The sequence below is a fragment of the Elgaria multicarinata genome, chromosome 3, assembly GCF_023053635.1.
Source record: "Elgaria multicarinata webbii isolate HBS135686 ecotype San Diego chromosome 3, rElgMul1.1.pri, whole genome shotgun sequence".
Classification (NCBI taxonomy): Eukaryota; Metazoa; Chordata; class Lepidosauria; order Squamata; family Anguidae; genus Elgaria; species Elgaria multicarinata.
In genome coordinates this window covers 169,385,332-169,407,951 of record NC_086173.1, presented here as the reverse complement: position 1 = coordinate 169,407,951, position 22,620 = coordinate 169,385,332, and the positions used below count along the sequence as shown (strand labels likewise).

Here is a 22,620-nt window from a genome sequence, read left to right as displayed (position 1 = left end):
GACATACCCCTCCTTGAATTCTTCTATCTCTCTTAATACCTCTTCATAAAATTCTTTTTGTTTGTTATTTGGTGCATACATATTGATCAGAGTATACGTTTTCCCTTCCATTTGACCCTTAATCATGAGATATCTCCCATTCTCATCTTTTTTAATATTCTCCAACATAAACCCACTTCTTTTTGAAATCAAAATGGCCACTCCATTTTTTTTTACGTCCCCAACGACACTTCATAATAAACTGGCCATCTCAAGCGAATAACATTGTTCTTTTCATTAAATTGATGAGTTTCTTGCAGAAAAATTATGTCAGAACCATCCCTATTTAACAATTGTTCGATCCTTCTCCTTTTCACGACAGCCCCCAGACCTTTAACATTGAGCGTTGAGAGTCTTATCTTCTTATCCGTATCCAGTTCTTTGATCTTCTTTTCGATCCCGTACGTGTTGAAAACCTAACTTACATACATAAAAATATAACAACCCAAACATATCCTTCCCTCCCACCCCACTTCCCCTTTCCCTCCAAATCTTTTCCCCCCATTATATCCCCGGGAGTCTAACACTCCGGCCATTAATTTAACGCTTGCAGGGGGAAGGCAGCCAGGAACCCAGAGCCAGCAGGATCTAATATGATTATACTTCTTATCATCATTATATTATCCACTTTACACCCCTCCCCTTGCTGCACCTCTTTCTTCTTCATCATCACTCTTCGCGTCACCACCAGCTTCTCCTTGTGGACCCAAACCTAAGCTCTCAAGAAGCTCCATGCCTTGCTGAAAGGAGAAAACCTTATGATTTTCCTCCTTATATGAGAAACGCAGAAAAATCGGGTATCCCCAAGAATAGGGGATTCTCTTCTTCTTCAATTCCCCTGTTATAGGCTTAACACTGTGTCTCCATTCCAAAGTTTGTTGGCACAGATCATTAAAGACCTGCACTGTTGCTCCTTGGAACTCCAACTCCCCCAATGCTCTTAACTCCCTCATCAATTGCTCTTTCTTGTAATAGCTTGAAAATTTCACCAAAACATCTCTGGGAGTTGAGCCGCTTCTGAAGCCACCAACCCTGTAAACGCGCTCCACATCTTCTTCACTTAGTTGCAGGGTTGGGACTAGTTCTTTAAACCAGCTTAGGATGTTCTTCCTGAGGTCCTCCCCTTTCTTTTCCACCATATTACAAACGCGAAGGTTTGCTCTTCTTGAATTATCTTCCAAAGAGATTAGCCTCTTATCATGATCGTTAAATTTCACTTCTTGCTCATTTTGGGTCTTTTGAATTTCCTTAACTTGATTTTTCATCTGGTCAACTTCTGTCTTCAAAAAGCCTAATTGCTTGTCTCTTATAGCCATTTCTGCAGACAAATCATCAACTCTCTTATTAGTTTTGCCAACTTCCGTTTCAATTTTCATAAATATCTCATCTTTGAGTCCCTTCAACAGGGCTGAAATTTGTTCCATCATTTGCCCTGCTGGCTCTGGGCCAACTTTGGCAGCCATCTTAAGCTCTTCCGTTGCTTTTGCAGAATCCTCTTCTTTTTCTTTCTCTTTCTCCCTGTTCTGTCCTTCTAAGTCTGCTTCGGCTACTCTTTGTGATCTCCTGATCATGTTATTTGAAGCGTGTGAAACCCACCTCAGTTTCACCGCAGGCAGCTTCTTGGCTGGCATATAGTCTCGCAGATACGGCTCGTGTTAGTTAGTTTCGCTTTTAACTCAATCTGTCAGCAAGCTCCAGAGGGGTTTATTGCCGTGTTTAACAATATTTACTGCTTGCTAAAGAAGGGGCTATCAATCAAACTCTCCCGACGCTGGCTTTCAATTAAAGTTCCCTTTGAGATAAGCACTCCGTCTGGGAGATTTCTTATGAAACCGCTCTTTGAAGTTCTTAGAGGAACTTCCACCGCTTGCCGCCCTTCCTTTGCCTTTGAAAAAACGTTCGTTACACAGCAAAATGCTTTCCTTTTTAAATCCCCGTCTGTAGCTGAAAGCATCCTACACATTCTTCACCATTTCCAGCCCAGATACTTTAGATGATAAGGTTGTTTTAAAACCTACTGACGGCAGGACGAATTTATCCTACTGCTCCATTGGCACGCTGGCTCCGCCCCCCCGTATTAATAGTTTTAGATGCTAATCCTGTTTGCTTGCCTCTTTCCTAATAAATAAATTGGGCTTAAACCTCCAAATTGTGAGCTGTGTGCGGTTATTCCGGGGATCTGTGCAAAATCCAGCAGAAGGCCAGCCTAGCTGGGTCCAGTCTCCTTTACAACTTGGACTATTGATCAACTTTAGAATGAGGACTAAAATTCAAACCGATTGGGAAATGCTGTCCTTGGCCTTGACCTGACCCATTTCTCTCCTTCCCTTTCTGGGATTCTTCCAGCTGCAGGGGAAGTTGTCCAAGGCGCCCACAGATTTCCCTGAGGCAGAGGAGGCTCCGCTGGACAGAGGGACCTTGGAAGAGGGTGACGGAGGACCCTCCTCACTGGGTAAGGATTCACATATTTACCCATGGCCTCCCTCCCACAATTACGCCTGAGGTGCATGAGCTGCTTGAATGTTCTCCTCGAGCCTGATTTTGCAGGAGAAGAGAGACTCTTTTTCTCTAGATAGTAAAAAGGGAAATATTGTTTAGTAATGGGGACAAACATTGATAGCAGTAAAACAATGAAAATGGACATGCTTAAGAATGATAACTTACCTTCTCGCCTTCTTTGCCTTCCTCACAGGGAGCAGAAAGACCCACAGAGAGAGTGAATGGATCCTGGGAGATCCTTCTAGGCCTCCTTCACTTGGTGGTGGAGTGGAAGCGGTTTCTGCGCAGCCTGGGCAGGTAGGGGAGTCCTGGGGGCCTTTGTCCCCTGCACATCTCTTTAATGCTGGAAGAACCTGCTCCTTTAGCCTTTGCTCATCTCCCAGATGGCTGCTAGGAAGGCCTTGAATGTCACTCATGAAGCTCTGGCATTGAGAAGGTGGACCTCACCATCCTTGCCTTCATGGATTGCTACATAATGTGTAAAGAGAATGACATTTCTTCTGATGCTGTTTTCAGGGTCTGGTGACCTTTGAGGAGGTGGCCGTGCATTTCTCGGAGGAGGAGTGGGCTCTGCTGGATCCAGGCCAGAGGACTCTGCACATGGAAGTCATGAAGGAGAATTGTGGGATCCTGGCCTCTCTGGGTAAGGTTCCCTCGTTGCCTTCTTGACAGATCCTGGAAGGTGGAATTTCAGCTCTTCTTTCTTTGTGTCAGTGCATAATTCAAATTCATTAAACCACCCTTGCGAAGTGGCTGTTCTTAGAAACCACCAGGAGTGGAGAACCCACAACCTCTGAAGTCAATTTCAAGCCCTCTCGATCAAGTTAGAGAAGCTCCACCATGAAAGCAAACATTTTCCTAATGACAACATGATCCATGATGTGATGAGCACCTGATCAAGTCCTGTAACCTGCACAAGGGAGGAGGATCAAATGTGACCATCTGGCAATGGAGACGAATGAATGCAGATGGTTTTCTCTTGCTTGCTGGGGGAGTTTCCTGCAGTGTCCTTCCAGGGCCTTGGGCTGAAGGCAGTGGAACAATTGGTTTGATGGCTAAAATACAAGGAGGGAAGCACTCCGGAGATTTGACAGAACATTTTTAGAAGGCCATTTATAGATTTACTAGCAAAAAAGCCCGTCATACGACAGGTGTAGAGGAGCAGTCTGGTGAGGAGGTTTGTGGGTTTTGGCCCCTCTGCTAAGCCGGAAGCTCCTGGCAGTTACCTTTCTTCGGAACTTGGCAATTTCCATAGAAGGCCCTGTGAGCTCAGAATTTTTAAACATGCAAATAGGAGAGAATGCAGAAGCAACAGTTTGGCCTGTAAGTGCAAATAGCAGAGAACATGCAAATAGGAGAGAAGGCAGAGGCAGTGGATTAGCCTACTGGTTGGCGATGTCATCACCAACCAGTAGTCCAATGCACTGCCTCTGCCTTCTCTCCCATTTGCATTAGTGGCTTGGAGGAGGCCTCTGGGCTTTTATATATATTGATTCTTTGGCAGTGATGGCTGCCAACCCATCTTGCTTTGCTGACATAACTGCATCTGGATAATGTTGAAGACGTGACAGATATTATCATAATGTTATCCACGCAGGAAGCAACGGAGAGCAGAATTCGGCATATTATCAGAATCTTGCTCGGGACAGTTTGCTTTCTATTTTGAGATACGACTAGACAGCAGGACAGACTTCATTTTGAAATCTCGGTCTGTTAAAAACAATACTACAACCCAGCGAGATGGTCTTGTTTCTCACTCCATCTTAACCCACTTCCTTTCTCAGAAATTCCATACTGGTGTAGCCATGACGGAGGGTTTCCAAAGCAACTGAGACATTGAAAAGAACCCTGAGGGTCCAAATCCCCCTGTCCAGTTCCCAGTTAAATAATCAGCTAGGACAAAAGGGGATATTTAATATATTTGAAGGATGTTCCTATCCAACCAAACTTTTTTTAATCGATTTGGTTTGTTCCCTAATTTCAGGAAGATATTATTATTATTATTATTATTATTATTATTATTATTATTATTTCTTGCAGGTGATTTCATGGAGGGCAAGGAACATGGAACAGAAATTGAAGAGAAGTGGGGAATCAAGTCTATTTTTTTGAAAGGGTTAGAAGTCTGTGATATTCCATTGATAGAAGAACGATTTCACAGGGAAGAAAAAAGATTTCAGTGCTTGGAGGGTGAGAAGCAATTCAGTTGCAACTCACAACTTAAGCGACAACAAATAATTCATACAGGGGAGAAGCCCTATGAATGCCTAGAGTGCAGAAAGAGCTTCAATCACAGCAGCAACCTTAATAAACATCAAGGCACTCACACAGGGGAGAACCCCTATGAATGCCAGGATTGCGAAAAGAGGTTCAGACTGAGTGGTCATCTTAAGTCGCATCGAATAATTCACACGGGCGAGAAGCCCTATGAATGCCTGGAGTGTCGAAAGAGCTTCAATCACAGCAGCAACCTTAATAAACATCAAAGAATTCACACGGGCGAGAAGCCCTATGAATGCCTGGAGTGTGGAAAGAGGTTCAGTTACAGCAGCACCCTTAATCAACATCAAAAAATTCACACAGGAGAGAAGCCCTATGAATGCCTGGAGTGCGGAAAGAGATTCATTCAGAGCAGCAACCTTAATAAACATCAAAGAATTCACACAGGGGACAAGCCCTATGAATGTCTGGAGTGTGGAAAGAGGTTCAGTCAGAGCAGCAACTTTAATCATCATCAAAGAATTCACACAGGGGAGAAGCCCTATGAATGCCTGGAGTGTGGAAAGAGGTTCAGTCGGAGTGGTCATCTTATGTCGCATCGAATAATTCACGCGGGCAAGAAGCCCTATGAATGCCTGGAGTGTGGAAAGAGCTTCAATCACAGCAGCAACCTTAATAAACATCAAAGAATTCACACAGGCGAGAAGCCCTATGAATGCCTGGAGTGTGGAAAGAGGTTCAGTCAGAGTGGTCATCTTAAGTCGCATCGAATAATTCACGCGGGCGAGAAGCCCTATGAATGCCTAGAGTGTGGAAAGAGATTCCGTCAGAGAAGCTACCTTAATAAACATCAAAGAATTCACACATTAGAGAAGCGCTATGAATGCCTGGAGTGCGGAAAGAGCTTTGCTCACAGCACACAGCTTGTGACATCAAAGCACTCTCACAGGAGAGAAGCCCTATGAATGCCTAGAGTGAAGAAAGAGCTTTTCCCGAAGCAGAGACCTAAAGAACCATCAAAGAATTTACACAAAGGAGAAGCCCTAAAACTGCTCAGTGTCCGGAATGCAATTCAGTCACAGATTTTAGTATCCCTCTCGTCAAACGATCCAAGTGCTGTGAATGCTTTGAATTTAGAAATCGTTTCAGTTACACTGCGAACCTTAGTAACCATCACAGGATCCACACAGGCCTGAAGCCCTAGAAAGTGGAAAGAGCTTTGCTTGCAGGACACGCCTGAAATCGCATTCTGCAATTCTCACAGGGGAGAAACCCTACAAGGGCTTAGGGGGTGGAAAGCGATGCTCAGGTTGACATTTTTATCAGCAAGCAAGGGGCACGACTCAAAAGCCCCTGGGAAGTGGAAGGAGCAGCTGTTAAGCCTTAAGGATTGTTTAGTAGCCAATCAAATGATGTTGGTACAAAAAGCATTTATTTCTATTTCAAACTACATTAAAAGCCCTCTACAATATTGGCAGAAACAAATAAATTTATTTACTTTAGGTACTAAAGCTCCTTGATTACATCAGTTATGCTTATATAATCACTGTAAGGAGGCTGGTTGGGGAATTCCCGATCTTGGTATGTTATTCTGAGACCGACCAACTCCAACATACAATTCCCTTGATGGAAGATGATGTTTCTAAACAAGTGGGTTCACAAGGAAGGGATAAATCCTGAGTAAATTTCAGTGCTCATGTTCACACAACATTTCAGGGACTGTGGTTGGTGAGATGGTCGTTCTCTGGGGTTAGCACTAACCACAAGCTTTCCGTTGGCTCCCAACACTTCAAGCCAGGTTTAGAGCCGCTAACCCTGCTGTAGAAGGTCTGACTGGGATTAGAAACTGACCAGGGTTTAGTAAACCACATCACACACAACGCCTGAGACTCTGAAGTCTTAACCAAAAGCCTTGACCAGCAGGGTTTCAGGTGTCTTGTGAACAGGCCCAATAAGTGTCTTACCGTTTTGGATGCATAATTGTGATCCTCATTGAACTGTAGCATTTGAAACAGGAATAAGTGACCCACTCTGGATGGTGTGGGAAACAGACCTTGGAATCCACACAGAGAAAGAAATGTGGAATGCTTTGCAGGATAAGTATCCGCTTAAAACAATCTCGGTTTAAAATAGGAAAGTATTGGTAAAACTGACCCACAGATGGTAACTCACACCAAGGAAATGATCAGTGGTGAGTCCTGGGGTATCCTCAGAGTGTTCTGAGGGAACCTTCATTCATTTACTGCTTTTTATAGGTTTTAACTTGATTAATGGTTTGATTTGTTTTTAGTTGTGTCTACTTATTGTTTTATATTGTAAGATTTTATCTGTATGCCGCCCTGAGATAGTAGTGATATAGGGTGGGATTCAAATGTTTTATATAAATAAATTTGTGGTGGGCATGCTGCCACTACACAGGCTCTGAACACCAGGCCCGGCCGCGACTACTCCCTGCTCAAGCCAAACTCCACCACTTGATATGCCTGAGGCGAGGGATAAAAACCACCTTCCTCCAAACTATGTGGAGAAAGGGGTTAAATGGAGAAGGATTTCAATATATAAAATAATACACTGTGAGTTATATGTGCTGAGGTGAATTATTGTCAGAGTGAGTGCTAAATGTATCAACTTCAGATGATAAATGCCAAACAGACACGTGAGATTTTTGTGGTAGTTAAAAACAAAATAATTAAAATTTATTTTAAAAGTTCACAAGCTTTGTTTCAAAATAAGCATTTATAAACCTTTTTGAAACCTTTCACCTATTCACATACACGCTTTCCTTTCTCACACAATCACTCTTGAACTTTCTTTATTATCAGTATTGATTAATACACATGAACTTTGTGCACACCACACTCCAATGATACCACTCTCTACACTGAACCTCAAATTCTCCAGACCCAAGTCCTCTAAACCTCAAGAGCTAACACACAGAGAGCCCTAATAGTACCGAAAAATCTCTTAAATCCCCTCAGTCCTTCCCTTATATATCCTCCCCCCACTCCCCAGACATTCTAACTCCGCCCCCTCAGGCCAACATTCTAAAAACCACAGATTTACAAACTGCAGACATACATTTGGGAACTGACTTGTGGGGTGTAACGCCACACATGCCCTAAGGTAAATCGATTTAGGAAATCAGTGTTTTAAGAGATTAGCCTTGTTAAATTTATATATTACTTATTTATTGCATTTGTATACCACCCTATAGCTGAAGCTCTCTGGGCGGTTCACATCAGATAGTAAAACACGGGAAGAATGGGGAAAGCCTTCATGCTGAAAAGTGGTATCTGAGAGTGTAGCTGAGCACAGTCCTTAAGGAACTGATGCAAAATTTAAGGATAGCTCAAGGACAATAGAAGACAAATTTGAAGGGGTACGGATGAAATTATGGAATTCGTAAATAATGGGCCTATTCAGACAACACGCTAAGCCATGGTTAGCCCGTTAACCCTTTTGCAGCAAATGGTTAGTCAGCATGTTTAAACTGGTTAGTCAGCCCACGTGATTAGGAATGGGTCACACCACCTGCTAAGTCATGATTCACGCAATACGCTATGCCGTAATTTTTAGCTCAAAGTGCTTAACCGCTGAATAGGATTCCCGTACATCTTGGGCGCAGGCTTCCATCGGCATATACCGGGCTCTGAAGAGCGTAGATATAAGGAAACAAGGCTGCCTTTCAACCTGTCTGGAATGAAATTTGGGGTGTCAATTAGGAATTGTAAGTGATGAATTATTAAGGTGTGTTAAAGAAGTAAATGTTCAAATAATATTTTAAAACCGAGCAGAAATTGAAATGGTAATAAATTTAGATATTGTTTGATCTGTGCAACCAAAAAATAAAAAGAAAAAATATGGAAAGGGTTTCAGTTGAAGTATGAGCCTTCAAAAACATCACAGGATGCACACTGGCGAGAAGCCCTATCAATGCTCAGAGTGGGGAAAGAGCTTCAGTCAACGCAGTACATCTGAAATCATATCCAAGAAGCCACACAGGCAGTAGCTCCATTAATGCTCAAAGAGTGTGCAATGAGCATCCATCGTAGTAGAGGTCTGAAATGGGGTTGAAGATCACACATAGCATGCAGTAAATTCTAATAGTGACTAGAATATGGTAAATGGTGAGCCAAAATCCATCCTCCGATTTCTTGAATGTTTCCTTCCCACATGAAAAAGGCTTCCATTTTTCTGCCTCATTCTCAGGGCAGTTTATTATTAATTAAAAAGGGTGACCTTATGGAAAGGAGGACAGGGCTTCCGTATCTTTAGCAATTGTATTCAAAGGGGAAGTTCAGCAGGTGTCATTTGTGTAGAATGGCAGAGTTGGAAGGGGCCTCCAAGGCCATCGAGTCCAACCCCCTGCTCAATGCAGGAATCCACCCTAAAGCATCCCAGCTTCCTCTTGAAGGCCTCTAGTGTGGGAGAGCCCACACATATATGGTGAACTTGGTGAAATTCCTCTTCATCACAACAGTTAAAGCTGCAGGAGCCCTGTTCTCCTTTCCATAGGGTCACCCCACATTAAACGGAATGGAAGTGAAGTGATGGATTGTATTGACAGAAGTGGCAAAGAGGGAGGGAGGAAGGAGAAGTGGTGGGGGCGAAGGGGTTCATGCCACAGGATGGCGGGTGGGTGGGGAAATAGGGGCAGTCCCAGAGAGGGAGGACTGTGGGCGTTCAATGCTGCTAACATCCCATAATACCGCGCCAGGCTCCACTGGGCAGCATTTGGAAGAATCCTCTGCAACTCTTTGGTGCTGCCACCATCTAAGGGTTAAAGAGAAGGAGTGGGCTGGGTCCTAGAGAGGCCCGTGAAGAGCCCAGGCTGATTAAATACACTCACTTCCGCGTTTCCCCCCCCCCCTTGGGAAAGCAGCCTGGGAGGTTTGAATCGTGGGTCCCACTTGCAGCCTCTTTTCCCTTGCAGAGGAGCAGGTGGGTGCAAGATGTAAGGGGGTCCCAGGGGCTGTAGGGGGTGGAAAGAGCCCCCCAGGACAGGAGCAGAGCAGGGGAGGGAGGGAGGTTTGGGGCAGGGGGTTCGAGGGTGGGAAGAGAGAGCCAGAGTCCTCCTGCTCCCCAAGATGACTGACCCACTTGGGGCCCCCACTAGGAGACCCCCCTCCTTGCACCTCCTTCCCTCCCCATCATTAGGGGATCCTGGAAGGGAGGGCAGGGGGAGCGGATCTCTCCCTTTTCTCGAGACATTCTCTGATGTTTGTAGGATGTGAGAAGATCTCGACTGAATTAACACTTGCAGGAAACTCAAAGACAAAACCTGGCTAGAGAAAGGGGGGGGAGAAGGGGGGGTGTCTGGCAGGGACAGAAGCGGAAAAGTCCTGGGTGGGGGGAGGAGCATCCCACCCGTGGGCCAAAGGCTGTTCTGGTGCCATGTGCATATTTTGTTTCCTCTCCCTGTTTTAAATCTAGCTAAGGAGCACCAGGGCCCCTATTGTCTCCTTCAGTCTCAATGCTTTTGAAATCAACCTGGTGCGCTTTTCCTAATAACGTGAGCCCTCTGGTTACATCCTCAGAGTGGGTGGAAAACACTGTTAGCTTCCATCCCATTTTGGGTTCAAGTGCCGAGAAGAGAGGGCTTGGAAGGAAGCCATGGAACGGATGGAGAGAGAAACCCTGGTTCAACATCAGACCTGTTCATTCACTGTTTTCTTGCTCAATTTTCAAAATACACTTTCAATCATATTAAATTTTCAAGAGCCTTAAGTCCGCTCTGGTTACACCCTCTCTTCCATTGGGTTAAAGTCAGAACCCCATTTTAAACCAGGAGTCTGATTTCTGTGGGATCGGGGTTGCAGAGATCCATTTGAGACAGGTGCTGACTTTTAAGTTAATTAAGCTCCTTATTCTGATTCCTACAGCAGTGTCCTTGCCTCAACAGAGAAACCAGAGGCAAAGCAAGGAGACCTTTTGAGTCCTGGTGGGAGCAGAGATAGAGAGGAGAGTAAAGATGGAAGAGCAGAACTTTGCTGGCCCTGAAGCAGGAAACATCTTCAACATCCAGGGAGGGAGCAGTGCAGAGCCCTGGGAAAGGAGAATGCAGGAGAAGCAGCCTGGGAGCAACACCAGCTCAGATGTGGAGCGACAGCCCTCCAGGGACTTCTGCTACGAGGAGGCCATGGGGCCCCGAAAGGTTTGCAGCCGACTCCACCACCTTTGCTGTCAGTGGCTGAAGCCAGAAAGGAACACGAAAGCTCAGATGCTGGACTTGGTGGTCCTGGAGCAGTTCCTGGCCGTCCTGCCCCCGGAGATGGAGAGCTGGGTCAGAGAATGTGGAGTGGAGACTACTTCCCAGGCGGTGGCCCTGGCAGAAGCCTTCCTCTTGAGCCAGGCAGAGGACAAAGAGCAGGTGAGAGTATTTCATCCTGATAACTAACAGGGCCTTATTGCTTGTCTCAGCATGTCCTCTAAGGAAGGGGTGCCCCAATTTCCAGTGCCGCCCCACGCCTCAAAAATGGTTGTTCCCTATTTGTAGAGGAGGCCCCCTTCGGAGGATAGTTAAACTAACAACACATAGTTAAAATACGCAATTCCTTACCCGAGTATGTAGTGATGGCCACCAATTTGGATGGTTCAAAACGGGGGCTAGACAAATTCCTGGACGAGAAGGCTGTGAATGGCTACTTGTCTGGATGGCTGCAGCCTATGAATGGGTTTGTGAAGTTCTGGGGAAGGAGGGGATCCTTCTTCAACCGGTGGCAGAGTGTGTTCACAGCGGAAGATGCTAGATATCAGGGAATGCCTGGGAGGTTCTGTCTTTCCTCCTGGTTGGTTTTCAGAGGTTGTTCAAGAGCTTTGCTTATGCCATGGTGGAACTCTTAGCCCCAGAGGACACATCCTTAGATAAAGAAATGAATTAATACCTTCCGTGACTTGGACTATTGATCAACTTTAGAATGAGGACTAAAATTCAAACCGATTGGGAAATGCTGCCCTTGGCCTTGACCTGACCCATTTCTCTCCTTCCCTCTCTGAGATCCTTCCTTCTGTTCCAGTTGCAGGGGAAGTTGTCCAAGGCGCCCACAGATTTCCCTGAGGCAGAGGAGGCTCCGCTGGACAGAGGGACCTTGGAAGAGGGTGAGGGAGGACCCTCCTCACTGGGTAAGGATCCACATATTGCCCCATGGCCTCCCTTCCGCAATTACGCCTGAGGTGCATGAGCTGCTTGAATGTTCTCCTCGAGCCTGATTTTGCAGGAGAAGAGAGACTCTTTTTCTCTAGATAGTCAAAAAGGAAATATTGTTTAGTAACGGGGACAAACATTGATAGCAGTAAAACAATGAAAACGGACATGCTTAAGAATGATAACTTACCTTCTCACCTTCTTTGCTGTCCTCACAGGGAGCAGAAAGAGTGAATGGTTCCTTGGAGATCCTTCTAGGCCTTATTCACTTGGTGGTGGAGTGGAAGCGGTTTCTGTGCAGCCTGGGCAGGTAGGGGAGTCCTGGGTTCCTCTGTCCCCTGCACATCTCTTTAATACTAGAAGAACCTGCTCCTTTAGCCTTTGCTCGTCTCCAAGATGGCTGCTAGGAAGGCCTTGAATGTCACTCATGAAGCTCTGGCATTGAGAAGGTGGATCTCACCATCCTTGCCTTCATGGATTGCTACATAATGCGTAAAAAGAATGACATTTCTTCTGATGCTGCTTTCAGGGTCCGGTGACCTTTGAGGAGGTGGCCGTGCATTTCTCGGCGGAGGAGTGGGCTCTGCTGGATCCAGGCCAGAGGACTCTGCACATGGAAGTCATGGAGGAGAATTGTGGGATCCTGGCCTCTCTGGGTAAGGAATGGGATTCCTCTGGGTAAGGCTCCCTCGTTGCCTTCTTGACAGATCCTGGAAGGTGGAATTTCAGCTCTTCTTTCTCTGTGTCAGTGCATAATTCAAATTCATTAAACCAACCTTAAGAAGTGGCTGTAAAGAAACCTCCATGGGTGGAGAACCCACAAACTCTGAAGTCAATTTCAAGCCCTCTCGATCAAGTTAGAGAAGCTCCACCATGAAAGCAAACATTTTCCTAATGACAACATGATCCGTGATGTGATGAGCACCTGATCAAGTCCTGTAACCTGCACAAGGGAGGAGGATCAAATGTGACCATCTGGCAATGGAGACGAATGAATGCAGATGGTTTTCTCTTGCTTGCTGGCGGAGTTTCCTGCAGTGTCCTTCCAGGGCCTTGGGCTGAAGGCAATGGAACAATTGGTTTGATGGCTAAAATACAAGGAGGAAAGCACTCTGGAGACTTGACAGAACATTTTTAGAAGGCCATTTATAGATTTACTAGCAAAAAAGCCCGTCATACGACAGGTGTAGGGGAGAGTCTAGTGAGGAGGTTTGTGTGTTTTGGCCCCTCTGTTAGGCCGGAAGCTCCTGGCAGTTCCCTTTCTTCGGAACTTGGCACTTCCATAGAAGGCCCTGTGAGCTCAGAATTTTTAAACATGCAAATAGGAGAGAATGCAGAGGCAACCGTTTGGCCTGTAAGTGCAAATAGCAGAGAACATGCAAATAGGAGAGAAGGCAGAGGCAGTGGATTGGCCTACTGGTTGGCGATGTCATCACCAACCAGTAGGTTAATCCACTGCCTCCGCCTTCTCTCCTATTTGCATAAGTGGCTTGGAGGAGGCCTCTGGGCTTTTTGATATTGATTCTGTGGCAGTAATGGCTGCCAACCCATCTTGCTTTGCTGCCATGACTGCATCTGGATAATGTTGAAGACGTGACAGATATTATCATAATGTTATCCACGCAGGAAGCAACGGAGAGCAGAATTCGGCATAATATCAGAATCTTGCTCGGGACAGTTTGCTTTCCATTTTGAGATACGACTAGACAGCAGGACAGACTTCATTTTGAAATCTCAGTCTGTTAAAAACAATACTACAACCCAGTGAGATGGTCTTGTTTCTCACTCCATCTTAACCCACTTCCTTTCTCAGAATTTCCATGCTGGTGTAGCCATGACTGAGGGTTTACAAAGCAACTGACATTGGAAAGAACCCTGAGGGTCCAATTCCCCCTGTCCAGTTCCCAGTTAAATAATCAGCTAGGACAAAAGGGCAGATTTTGTGCATTTTGTATTTCATGTTCATTCATTGTTTGAGGTCCTTTGTAAGAGTTATTCTATATAAATGAAAGCGCTGAATGTCTAATTCTGATCTATTGATCACTGGCGGATATTTAATATATTTGGAAGGATGTTCCTCTCCAACCAAATATTTTTTTATTGATTTGGTTTGTTCCCTAATTTCAAGAGGATATTATTATTATTATTATTATTATTATTATTATTATTATTATTATTTCTTGCAGGTGATTGCAGGGAGAGCAAAGAACATGGAACGGAAATTGAAGAGAAGTGGGGATTCAAGTCTATTTTTTTGAAAGGATTAGACGTCCGTGATATTCCATTGATAGAAGAACGATTTCACAGGGAAGAAAAAAGATTTCAGTGCTTGGAGGGTGAGAAGCAATTCAGTCGCAACTCACAAGTTAAGCGACAACAAATAATTCATACAGGGGAGAAGCCCTATGAATGCCTAGAGTGTGGAAAGAGCTTCAATCACAGCAGCAACCTTAATAAACATCATCTAATTCACACAAGGGAGAAGCCCTATGAATGCCTGGAGTGGGGAAAGAGCTTCAGTCAGAGCAGCAACCTTAATAAACATCAAAGCACTCACACAGGGGAGAAGCCCTATGAATGCCTGGAGTGCGGGAAGAGCTTTGTTCACAGCGCACACCTTAAGCGTCATCAAAGCACTCACACAGGAGAGAAGCCCTATGAATGCCTGGAGTGTGGAAAGAGCTTCAATCGCAGCAGCAACCTTAATAAACATCAACTAATTCACACAGGGGAGAAGCCTTATGAATGCTTGGAGTGTGGAAAGAGGTTCAGTCAGAGGGGTCATCTTAAGTCGCATCGAATAATTCACGCGGGCGAGAAGCCCTATGAATGCCTGGAGTGTGGAAAGAACTTCAGTCAGAGCAGCAACCTGAATAAACATCAAAGAATTCACACAGGCGAGAAGCCCTATGAATGCCTGGAGTGCGGAAAGAGCTTCAGTCAGAGCAGCAACCTTAATAAACATCAAAGAATTCACACATGCGAGAAGCCCTATGAATGCCTGGAGTGCGGAAAATGCTTTGCTCACAGCACACAGCTTAAGCGACATCAAAGCACTCGCACAGGAGAGAAGCCCTATGAATGCCTGGAGTGCAGAAAGAGCTTTTCCCGAAGCAGAGACCTAAAGAGCCATCAAAGAATTCACACAAAGGGGAAGCCCTGAAACTGCTCATTGTCTGTTATGCAATTCAGTCACAGAATTTAGTATCCCTCTCGTCAAACGATCCAGGTGCTGTGAATGCTTTGAATTTGGAAAGCGTTTGAGTTACACTGAGAACCTTAGTAACCATCACAGGATCCACACAGGCCTGAAGCCCTAGAAAGTGGAAAGGGCTTTGCTTGCAGGACACACCTGAAATCACATCCTGCAATTCTCACAGGGGAGAAACCCTACAAGGGCTCAGGGGGTGGAAAGCAATTCTCAGGTTGACATTTTTATCAGCAAGCAAGGGGCACGACTCAAAAGCCCCTGGGAAGTGGAAGGAGCAGCTGTTAAGCCTTAAGGATTGTTTAGTAGCCATTCAAATGATAAATCCAAAAGCATTTATCTCTACTACACTAAAAGCCCTCTACAATGTTGGCAGAAACAAATAAATTTATTTATTTTAGGTACTAAAGCTCCTTGATTACATCAGTTACGCTTATATACTGTATTTCTTCGATTCTAAGACGCACTTTTTCCCCCATATAAACATCTCTAAAAACGGGGTGCGTCTTAGAATTGCAGGTCATTTATTATTTCTTAGAATCAAAGCTTTTTTTAAGTTGGTGGTACTGAAATTAGTGTGCGTCTTACAATCGATGGCGTCCTAGAATCGAAGAAATACGGTAATCAGTGCTCGCTTCGGCAGCACATATACTAAAATTGGAACGATACAGAGAAGATTAGAAATACGGTAATCACTGTAAGGAGGCTGGTTGGGGAATTCCCGATCTTGGTATGTTATTCTGAGACCAACCAACTCCAACATACAATTCCCTTGATGGAAGATGATGTTTCTAAACAAGTGGGTTCACAAGGAAGGGATAAATTCTGAGTAAATTTCTGTGCACGTGTTCAGACAACATTTCAGGGACTGTGGTTGGTGAGATGGTCTTTCTCTGGGGTTAGCACTAACCACAAGCTTTCCGATGGCTCCCAACACTTCAAGCCAGGTTTAGAGCCGCTAACCCTGCTGTAGAAGGTCTGACTGGGATTAGAAACTGACCAGGGCTTAGTAAACCGCATCGCACACAATGCCTGAGACCCTGAAGTCTTAACCAAAAGCCTTAACCAGCAGGGTTTCAGGTGTCTTGTGAACAGGCCCAATAAGTTTCTCTGCTGTGGCACCCTGGTTGTGGAATGAGCTCCCTAGAGAGGTCTGCCTGGCGCCTACATTGTACTCCTTTCATCGCTGGCTGAAGACCTTTTTATTCTCTCAGTATTTTAACACTTAATTTTAACTTGAATTTGAATTTTGCTGCTTTAACTTTGTATTTTAATTTTATATCAATTTTGCTGCATGGTTTTTATCCTGGTGGTGCTTTTTATACTGTGTTTTGTATTTGTGCTTTTAACCTGTTGGTTGTTTTACTATGGTTTTAATTTTTGTGAACCGCCCAGAGAGCTTCGGCTATTGGGCGGTATAAAAATGTAGTAAATAAATAAATAAATAAAATAAGTGTCTTAACGTTTTGGATGTATAATTGTGATCCTCATTGAACTGTAGCATTTGAAACAGGCATAAGTGACCCACTCTGGATGGTGTGGGAAACAGACCTTGGAATCCACACAGAGAAAGAAATTTGGAGTGCTTTGCAGGATAAGTATCCGCTTAAAACAATCTCGGTTTAAAATAGGGAAGTATTGGTAAAACTGACCCACAGATGGTAACTCACACGAAGGAAATGATCAGTGGTGAGTCCTGGGGTATCCTCAGAGTGTTCTGAGGGAACCTTCATTCATTTACTGCTTTTTATAGGTTTTATCTTGATTAATGGTTTGATTTGTTTTTAGTTGTGTCTACTTATTGTTTTATATTGTAAGATTTTATCTGTATGCTGCCCTGAGATCGTAGTGATATAGGGCGGGATTCAAATGTTTTAAATAAATAAATTTGTGGTGGGCATGCTGCCACGACACAGGCTCTGAACACCAGACCCGGCCGCGGCTACTCCCTGCTCAAGCCAAACTCCACCACTTGATATGCCTGAGGCGAGGGATAAAAACCACCTTCCTCCAAACTATGTGGACAAAGGGGTTAAATGGAGAAGGATTTCAATATATAAAATAATACACTGTGAGTTATATGTGCTGAGGTGAATGATTGTCAGAGTGAGTGCTAAATGTATAAACTTCAGATGATAAATGCCAAACAGACACGTGAGATTTTTGTGGTAGTTAAAAACAAAATAATTAAAATTTATTTTAAAAGTTCAGAAGCTTTGTTTCAAAACAAGCATTTAAAACCTTTTTGAAACCTTTTCATCCAATCCTTTCACCCATTTCACATACACGCTTTCCTTTCTCACATAATCACTCTAGAACTTTCATTATTATAAGTATTGATTAATATACATTAATATATTTATTTATTGCATTTGTTTTGTCCCTGCTTCAGTGGAATGCTCTTATTGCATTTGTATACCACCCTATAGCTGAAGATCTCTGAGCGGTTCACATCAGATAGTAAAACACGGGAAGAATGAGGAAAGCCTTCATGCTGAAAAGTGGTATCTGAGAGTGTAGCTGAGCACACTCCTTAAGGAACTGATGCGAAATTTAAGGATAGCTCAAGGAGAATGGAAGACAAATTTGAAGGGGTACGGATGAAATGGATGGAATTTGTAAATAATGGGCCTGTTCAGACAACATGCTAAGCCACGGTTAGGCCGTTAGCCCTTTTGCAGCAAATGGTTAGTCAGTGTGTTTAAACTGTGGTTATTCAGCCCACGTGATTAGGAATGGGTCACACCACCTGTTAAGTCTTGATCCACGCAATACGCTATGCCGTAATTTTTAGCTCAAAGTGCTTAACCGCTGAATAGGATTGAGCAAGAAAACCCCGTCTTCAAATGGGGTTGAAGATCATAGAATCATAGAATAGCAGAGTTGGAAGGGGCCTACAAGGCCATCGAGTCCAACCCCCTGCTCAATGCAGGAATCCACCCTAAAGCATCCCTGACAGATGGTTGTCCAGCTGCCTCTTGAATGCCTCTAGTGTGGGAGAGCCCACAACCTCCCTAGGTAGCTGATTCCATTGTCGCACTGCTCTAACAGTCAGGAAGTTTTTCCTGATGTCCAGCCGGAATCTGGCTTCCTTTAACTTGAGCCCGTTATTCCGTGTCCTGCACTCTGGGAGGATCAAGAAGAGATGACACATAGCATGCAGTAAATTCTAAAAGTGACTAGAATACGGTAAACGGTGAGCCAAAATCCATCCTCCTATTTCTTGAAAGTTTCCTTCCCCCATGAAACAGGTTTCCGTTTTTCTGCCTCATTCTCCGGGCAGTTTATGATTCATTAAAAAGGGTGACCTTATGGAAAGGAGGACAGGGCTTCCGTATCTTTAGCAATTGTATTCAAAAGGGAAGTTCTGCAGGTGTCATTTGTATAGAATCGTAGAATGGCAGAGTTGGAAGGGGCCTCCAAGGCCATCGAGTCCAACCCCCTGCTCAATGCAGGAATCCACCCTAAAGCATCCTTGACAGATGCTTGTCCAGCTTCCTCTTGAAGGCCTCTAGTGTGGGAGAGCCCACACATATATGGTGAACTTGGTGAAATTCCTCTTCATTACAACAGTTAAAGCTGCAGGAGCCCTGTTCTCCTTTCCATAGGGTCACCCCACATTAAACAGGATGGAAGTGAAGTGATGGATTGTATTGACAGAAGTGGCAAAGAGGGAGGGAGGAAGGAGAAGTGATGGGGGCGAAGGGGTTCATGCCACAGGATGGCGGGTGGGTGCGGAAATAGGGGCAGTCCCAGAGAGGGAGGACTGTGGGCGTTCAATGCTGCTAACATCCCATAATACCGCGCCAGGCTCCACTGGGCAGCATTTGGAAGAATCCTCTGCAACTCTTTGGTACTGCCACCATCTAAGGGTTAAAGAGAAGGAGTGGGCTGGGTCCTAGAGAGGCCCGTGAAGAGCCCAGGCTGATTAAATACACTCACTTCCGCGTTTCCCCCCCCCCCTTGGGAAAGCAGCCTGGGAGGTTTGAATCGTGGGTCCCACTTGCAGCCTCTTTTCCCTTGCAGAGGAGCAGGTGGGTGCAAGATGCAAGGGGGTCCCAGGGGCTGTAGGGGGTGGAAAGAGCCCCCCAGGACAGGAGCAGAGCAGGGGACGGAGGCAGGTTTGGGGCAGGGGGTTCGAGGGTGGGAAGAGAGAGCCAGAGTCCTCCTGCCCCCCAAGATGACTGACCCACTTGGGCCCCCCACTAGGAGACCCCCCCCCCTCCTTGCACCTCCTTCCCTCCCCATCATTAGGGGATCCTGGAAGGGAGGGCTGGGGGGGGCGGATCTCTCCCTTTTCTCGAGACATTCTCTGATGTTTGTAGGATGTGAGAAGATCTCGACTGAATTAACACTTGCAGGAAACTCAAAGACAAAACCTGGCTAGAGAAAGTGGGGGGAGAAGGGGGGGTGTCTGGCAGGGACAGAAGCTGAAAGGTCCTGGGTGGGGGGAGGAACATCCCACCTGTGGGCCAAAGGCTGTTCTGGTGCCATGTGCACATTTTGTTTCCTCTCCCTGTTTTAAATCTAGCTAAGGAGCACCGGGGTCCCTATTGTCTCCTTCAGTCTCAATGCCTTTGAAATCAACCAGGTGCGCTTTTCCTAATAACGTGAGCCCTCTGGTTACATCCTCAGAGTGGGTGGAAGTCACTGTTAGCTTCCATCCCATTTTGGGTTCAAGTTCTGGGAACAGAGAGGGCTTGGAAGGAAGCCATGGAACAGATGGAGAGAGAAACCCTGGTTCAGCATCAGACCTGTTTATTCACTGTTTTCTTGCTCAATTTTCAAAATACACTTTTAAGCATATTAAATTTTTAAGAGCCTTAAGTCTGCTCTGGTTACACCCTTTCTCCCAGTGGGGCAGAGTCATAACCTCATTTTCAACCAGGAGTCTGATTTCTGTGGGATCGGGGTTGTACCAATTGAGACAGTACTGACTTTTATGTAAATTTTGCTCTTTATTTTGATTCCTACAGGACAGTACTTGCCTCAAGAGAGAATCTAGAAGCAAAGCAAAGAGACCTTTTGAGTCCTGGTAGGAGCAGAAATGGAGAAGAGAGTAAAGATGGAAGAGCAGAACTTTGCTGGCCCTGAAGCAGGAAACGTCTCCTTCAACATCCAGGGAGGGAGCAGTGCAGAGCCCTGGGAAAGAAGAGTGCAGGAGAACCAGCCTGGGAGCAACACCAGCTCAGATGTGGAGCGACAGCGCTTCAGGGACTTCTGCTACCAGGACACTGAAGGGCCCCGAGAGGTTTGCAGCCGACTCCACCACCTTTGCCGCCAGTGGCTGAAGCCAGAAAGGTGTACAAAAGTTGACATGCTGGACCTGGTGGTCCTGGAGCAGTTCCTGGCTGTCCTACCCCCGGAGATGGAGAGCTGGGTCAGAGAATGTGGAGCGGAGACTTGTTCCCAGGCAGTGGCCCTGGCAGAAGGCTACCTCTTGAGCCAGGTGGAAGACAAAGAGCGGGTGAGAGTATTTCATCCTGATAAGTAACAGGGCCTGTGTTCTTATTACTTATCTCAGCTTGTTTTTGCATGTCTTCTAAGGAAGGGGTGCCCCAATTTCCAGTGCCGCCTCCACAACTCAAAAATGGTTGTTCCTACTTTGTAGAGGAGGCCCCCTTCAGAGGATAGTTAAACTAACAACGCATAGTTAAAATACGCAATTCCTTACCCGAGTATGTAGTGATGGCCACCAATTTGGGTGGTTCAAAACGGGGGCTAGACAAATTCCTGGACGAGAAGGCTATGAATGGCTACTTGTCTGGATGGCTACAGCCTATGAATGGGTTTGTGAAGTTCTGGGGAAGGAGAGAATCCTTCTTCAACCGGTGGCAGAGTGTGTTCACAGCGGAAGATGCTGGATATCAGGGAATGCCTGGGAGGTTCTGTCTTTCCTCCTGGTTGGTTTTCAGAGGTTGTTCAAGGGCTTTGCTTATGCCATGGTGGAACTCTTAGCCCCAGAGGACACATCCTTAGATAAAGAAATAAATTAATGCATTCCGTGGCTTGGACTATAGATCATCTTTAGAATGAGGACTAAAATTCAAACCAATTGGGAAATGCTGCCCTTTGCCTTGACCTGACCCATTTCTCTCCTTCCCTCTCTGGGTTCCTTCCTTCTGTTCCAGCTGCAGGGGAAGTTGTCCAAGGCGCCCACAGATTTCCCTGAAGCAGAGGAGGCTCCGTTGGACAGAGGGATCTTGGAAGGGGGTGATGGAGGACCCTCCTCACTGGGTAAGGATTAACATATTTCCCCATGGCCTCCCTCCCGCAATTACGCATGAGGTGCATGAGCTGCTTTAATGTTCTCCTCAAGCCTGATTTTGCAGGAGAAAAGAGACTCTTTTTCTCTAGATAGTCAAAAAGGAAATATGTTTAGTAATGGGGACAAACATTGATAGCAGTAAAACAATGAAAACGGACATGCTTAAGAATGATAACTTACCTTCTCAAATTCTTTGCCTTCCTCACAGGGAGCAGAAAGACCCACAGAGGGAGTGAACGGATCCTGGGAGATCCTTCTAGGCCTCCTTCACTTGGTGGTGGAGTGGAAGCGGTTTCTGCGCAGCCTAGGCAGGTAGGGGAGTCCTGGGGGCCTTTGTCCCCTGCACATCTCTTTAATGCTGGAAGAACCTGCCCCTTTAGCCTTTGCTTGTCTCCAAGATGGCTGCTAGGAAGGCCTTGAATGTCACTCATGAAGCTCTGGCATTGAGAAGGAGGACGACACCATCCTTGCCTTCATGGATTGCTACATAATGCGTAAAAAGAATGACATTTCTTCTGATGCTGCTTTCAGGGTCCGGTGACTTTTGAGGAGGTGGCCGTGCATTTCTCGGCGGAGGAGTGGGCTCTGCTGGATCCAGGCCAGAGGACTCTGCACATGGAAGTCATGGAGGAGAATCGTGGGATCCTGGCCTCTCTGGGTAAGGAATGGGACCCCTCTGGGTAAGGCTCCCTCGTTGCCTTCTTGACAGATCCTGGAAGGTGGAATTTCAGCTCTTCTTTCTCTGTGTCAGTGCATAATTCAAATTCATTAAACCACCCTTAAGACGTGGCTGTAAAGAAACCTCCAGGGGTGGAGAACCCACAAACTCTGAAGTCAATTTCAAGCCCTCTCGATCAAGTTAGAGAAGCTCCACCATGAAAGCAAACATTTTCCTAATGACAGCATGATCCATGATGTGATGAGCACCTGATCAAGTCCTGTAACCTGCACAAGGGAGGAGGATCAAATGTGACCATCTGGCAATGGAGACGAATGAATGCAGATGGTTTTCTCTTGCTTGCTGGGGGAGTTTCCTGCAGTGTCCTTCCAGGGCCTTGGGCTGAAGGCAATGGAACAATTGGTTTGATGGCTAAAAGACAAGGAGGAAAGCACTCTGGAGACTTGACAAAACATTTTTTAGAAGGCCATTTATAGATTTACTAGCAAAAAAAGCCCGTCATACGACAGGTGTAGAGGAGCAGTCTGGTGAGGAGGTTTGTGGATTTTGGCCCCTCTGCTAGG

General features: G+C 45.5%; 5 protein-coding genes across 4 annotated transcripts in view; 2 read left to right on the top strand and 3 right to left on the bottom strand.

Annotated features, from left to right (window-relative positions):
- The window catches only part of LOC134396268 (uncharacterized), an 853,762-nt gene that overhangs the window by 554,759 nt on the left and 276,383 nt on the right, over positions 1–22,620 (bottom strand). The gene's annotated exons all lie outside the window — the stretch shown is intronic.
- Positions 1–22,620, bottom strand: part of LOC134396322 (zinc finger protein 420-like) — a 412,724-nt gene that overhangs the window by 137,755 nt on the left and 252,349 nt on the right.
- LOC134396318 (zinc finger protein 345-like) overlaps positions 1–22,620 on the bottom strand; it is a 334,491-nt gene that overhangs the window by 103,946 nt on the left and 207,925 nt on the right. The window lies entirely within an intron of this gene.
- LOC134396367 (zinc finger protein 883-like) overlaps positions 1–22,620 on the top strand; it is a 73,513-nt gene that overhangs the window by 48,115 nt on the left and 2,778 nt on the right. The window contains exons 3-5 of the mRNA XM_063122843.1: positions 21,242–21,347; positions 21,587–21,690; positions 21,910–22,036. Coding sequence (XP_062978913.1) covers positions 21,242–21,347; positions 21,587–21,690; positions 21,910–22,036 — 337 coding nt within the window. The remainder of the gene's footprint in view (positions 1–21,241; positions 21,348–21,586; positions 21,691–21,909; positions 22,037–22,620) is intronic.
- Positions 4,587–5,723, top strand: LOC134396991 (zinc finger protein 239-like). The gene has a single exon (XM_063123604.1). The coding sequence runs from the start codon at positions 4,587–4,589 to the stop codon at positions 5,721–5,723; it is 1,137 nt and encodes a 378-aa protein (XP_062979674.1).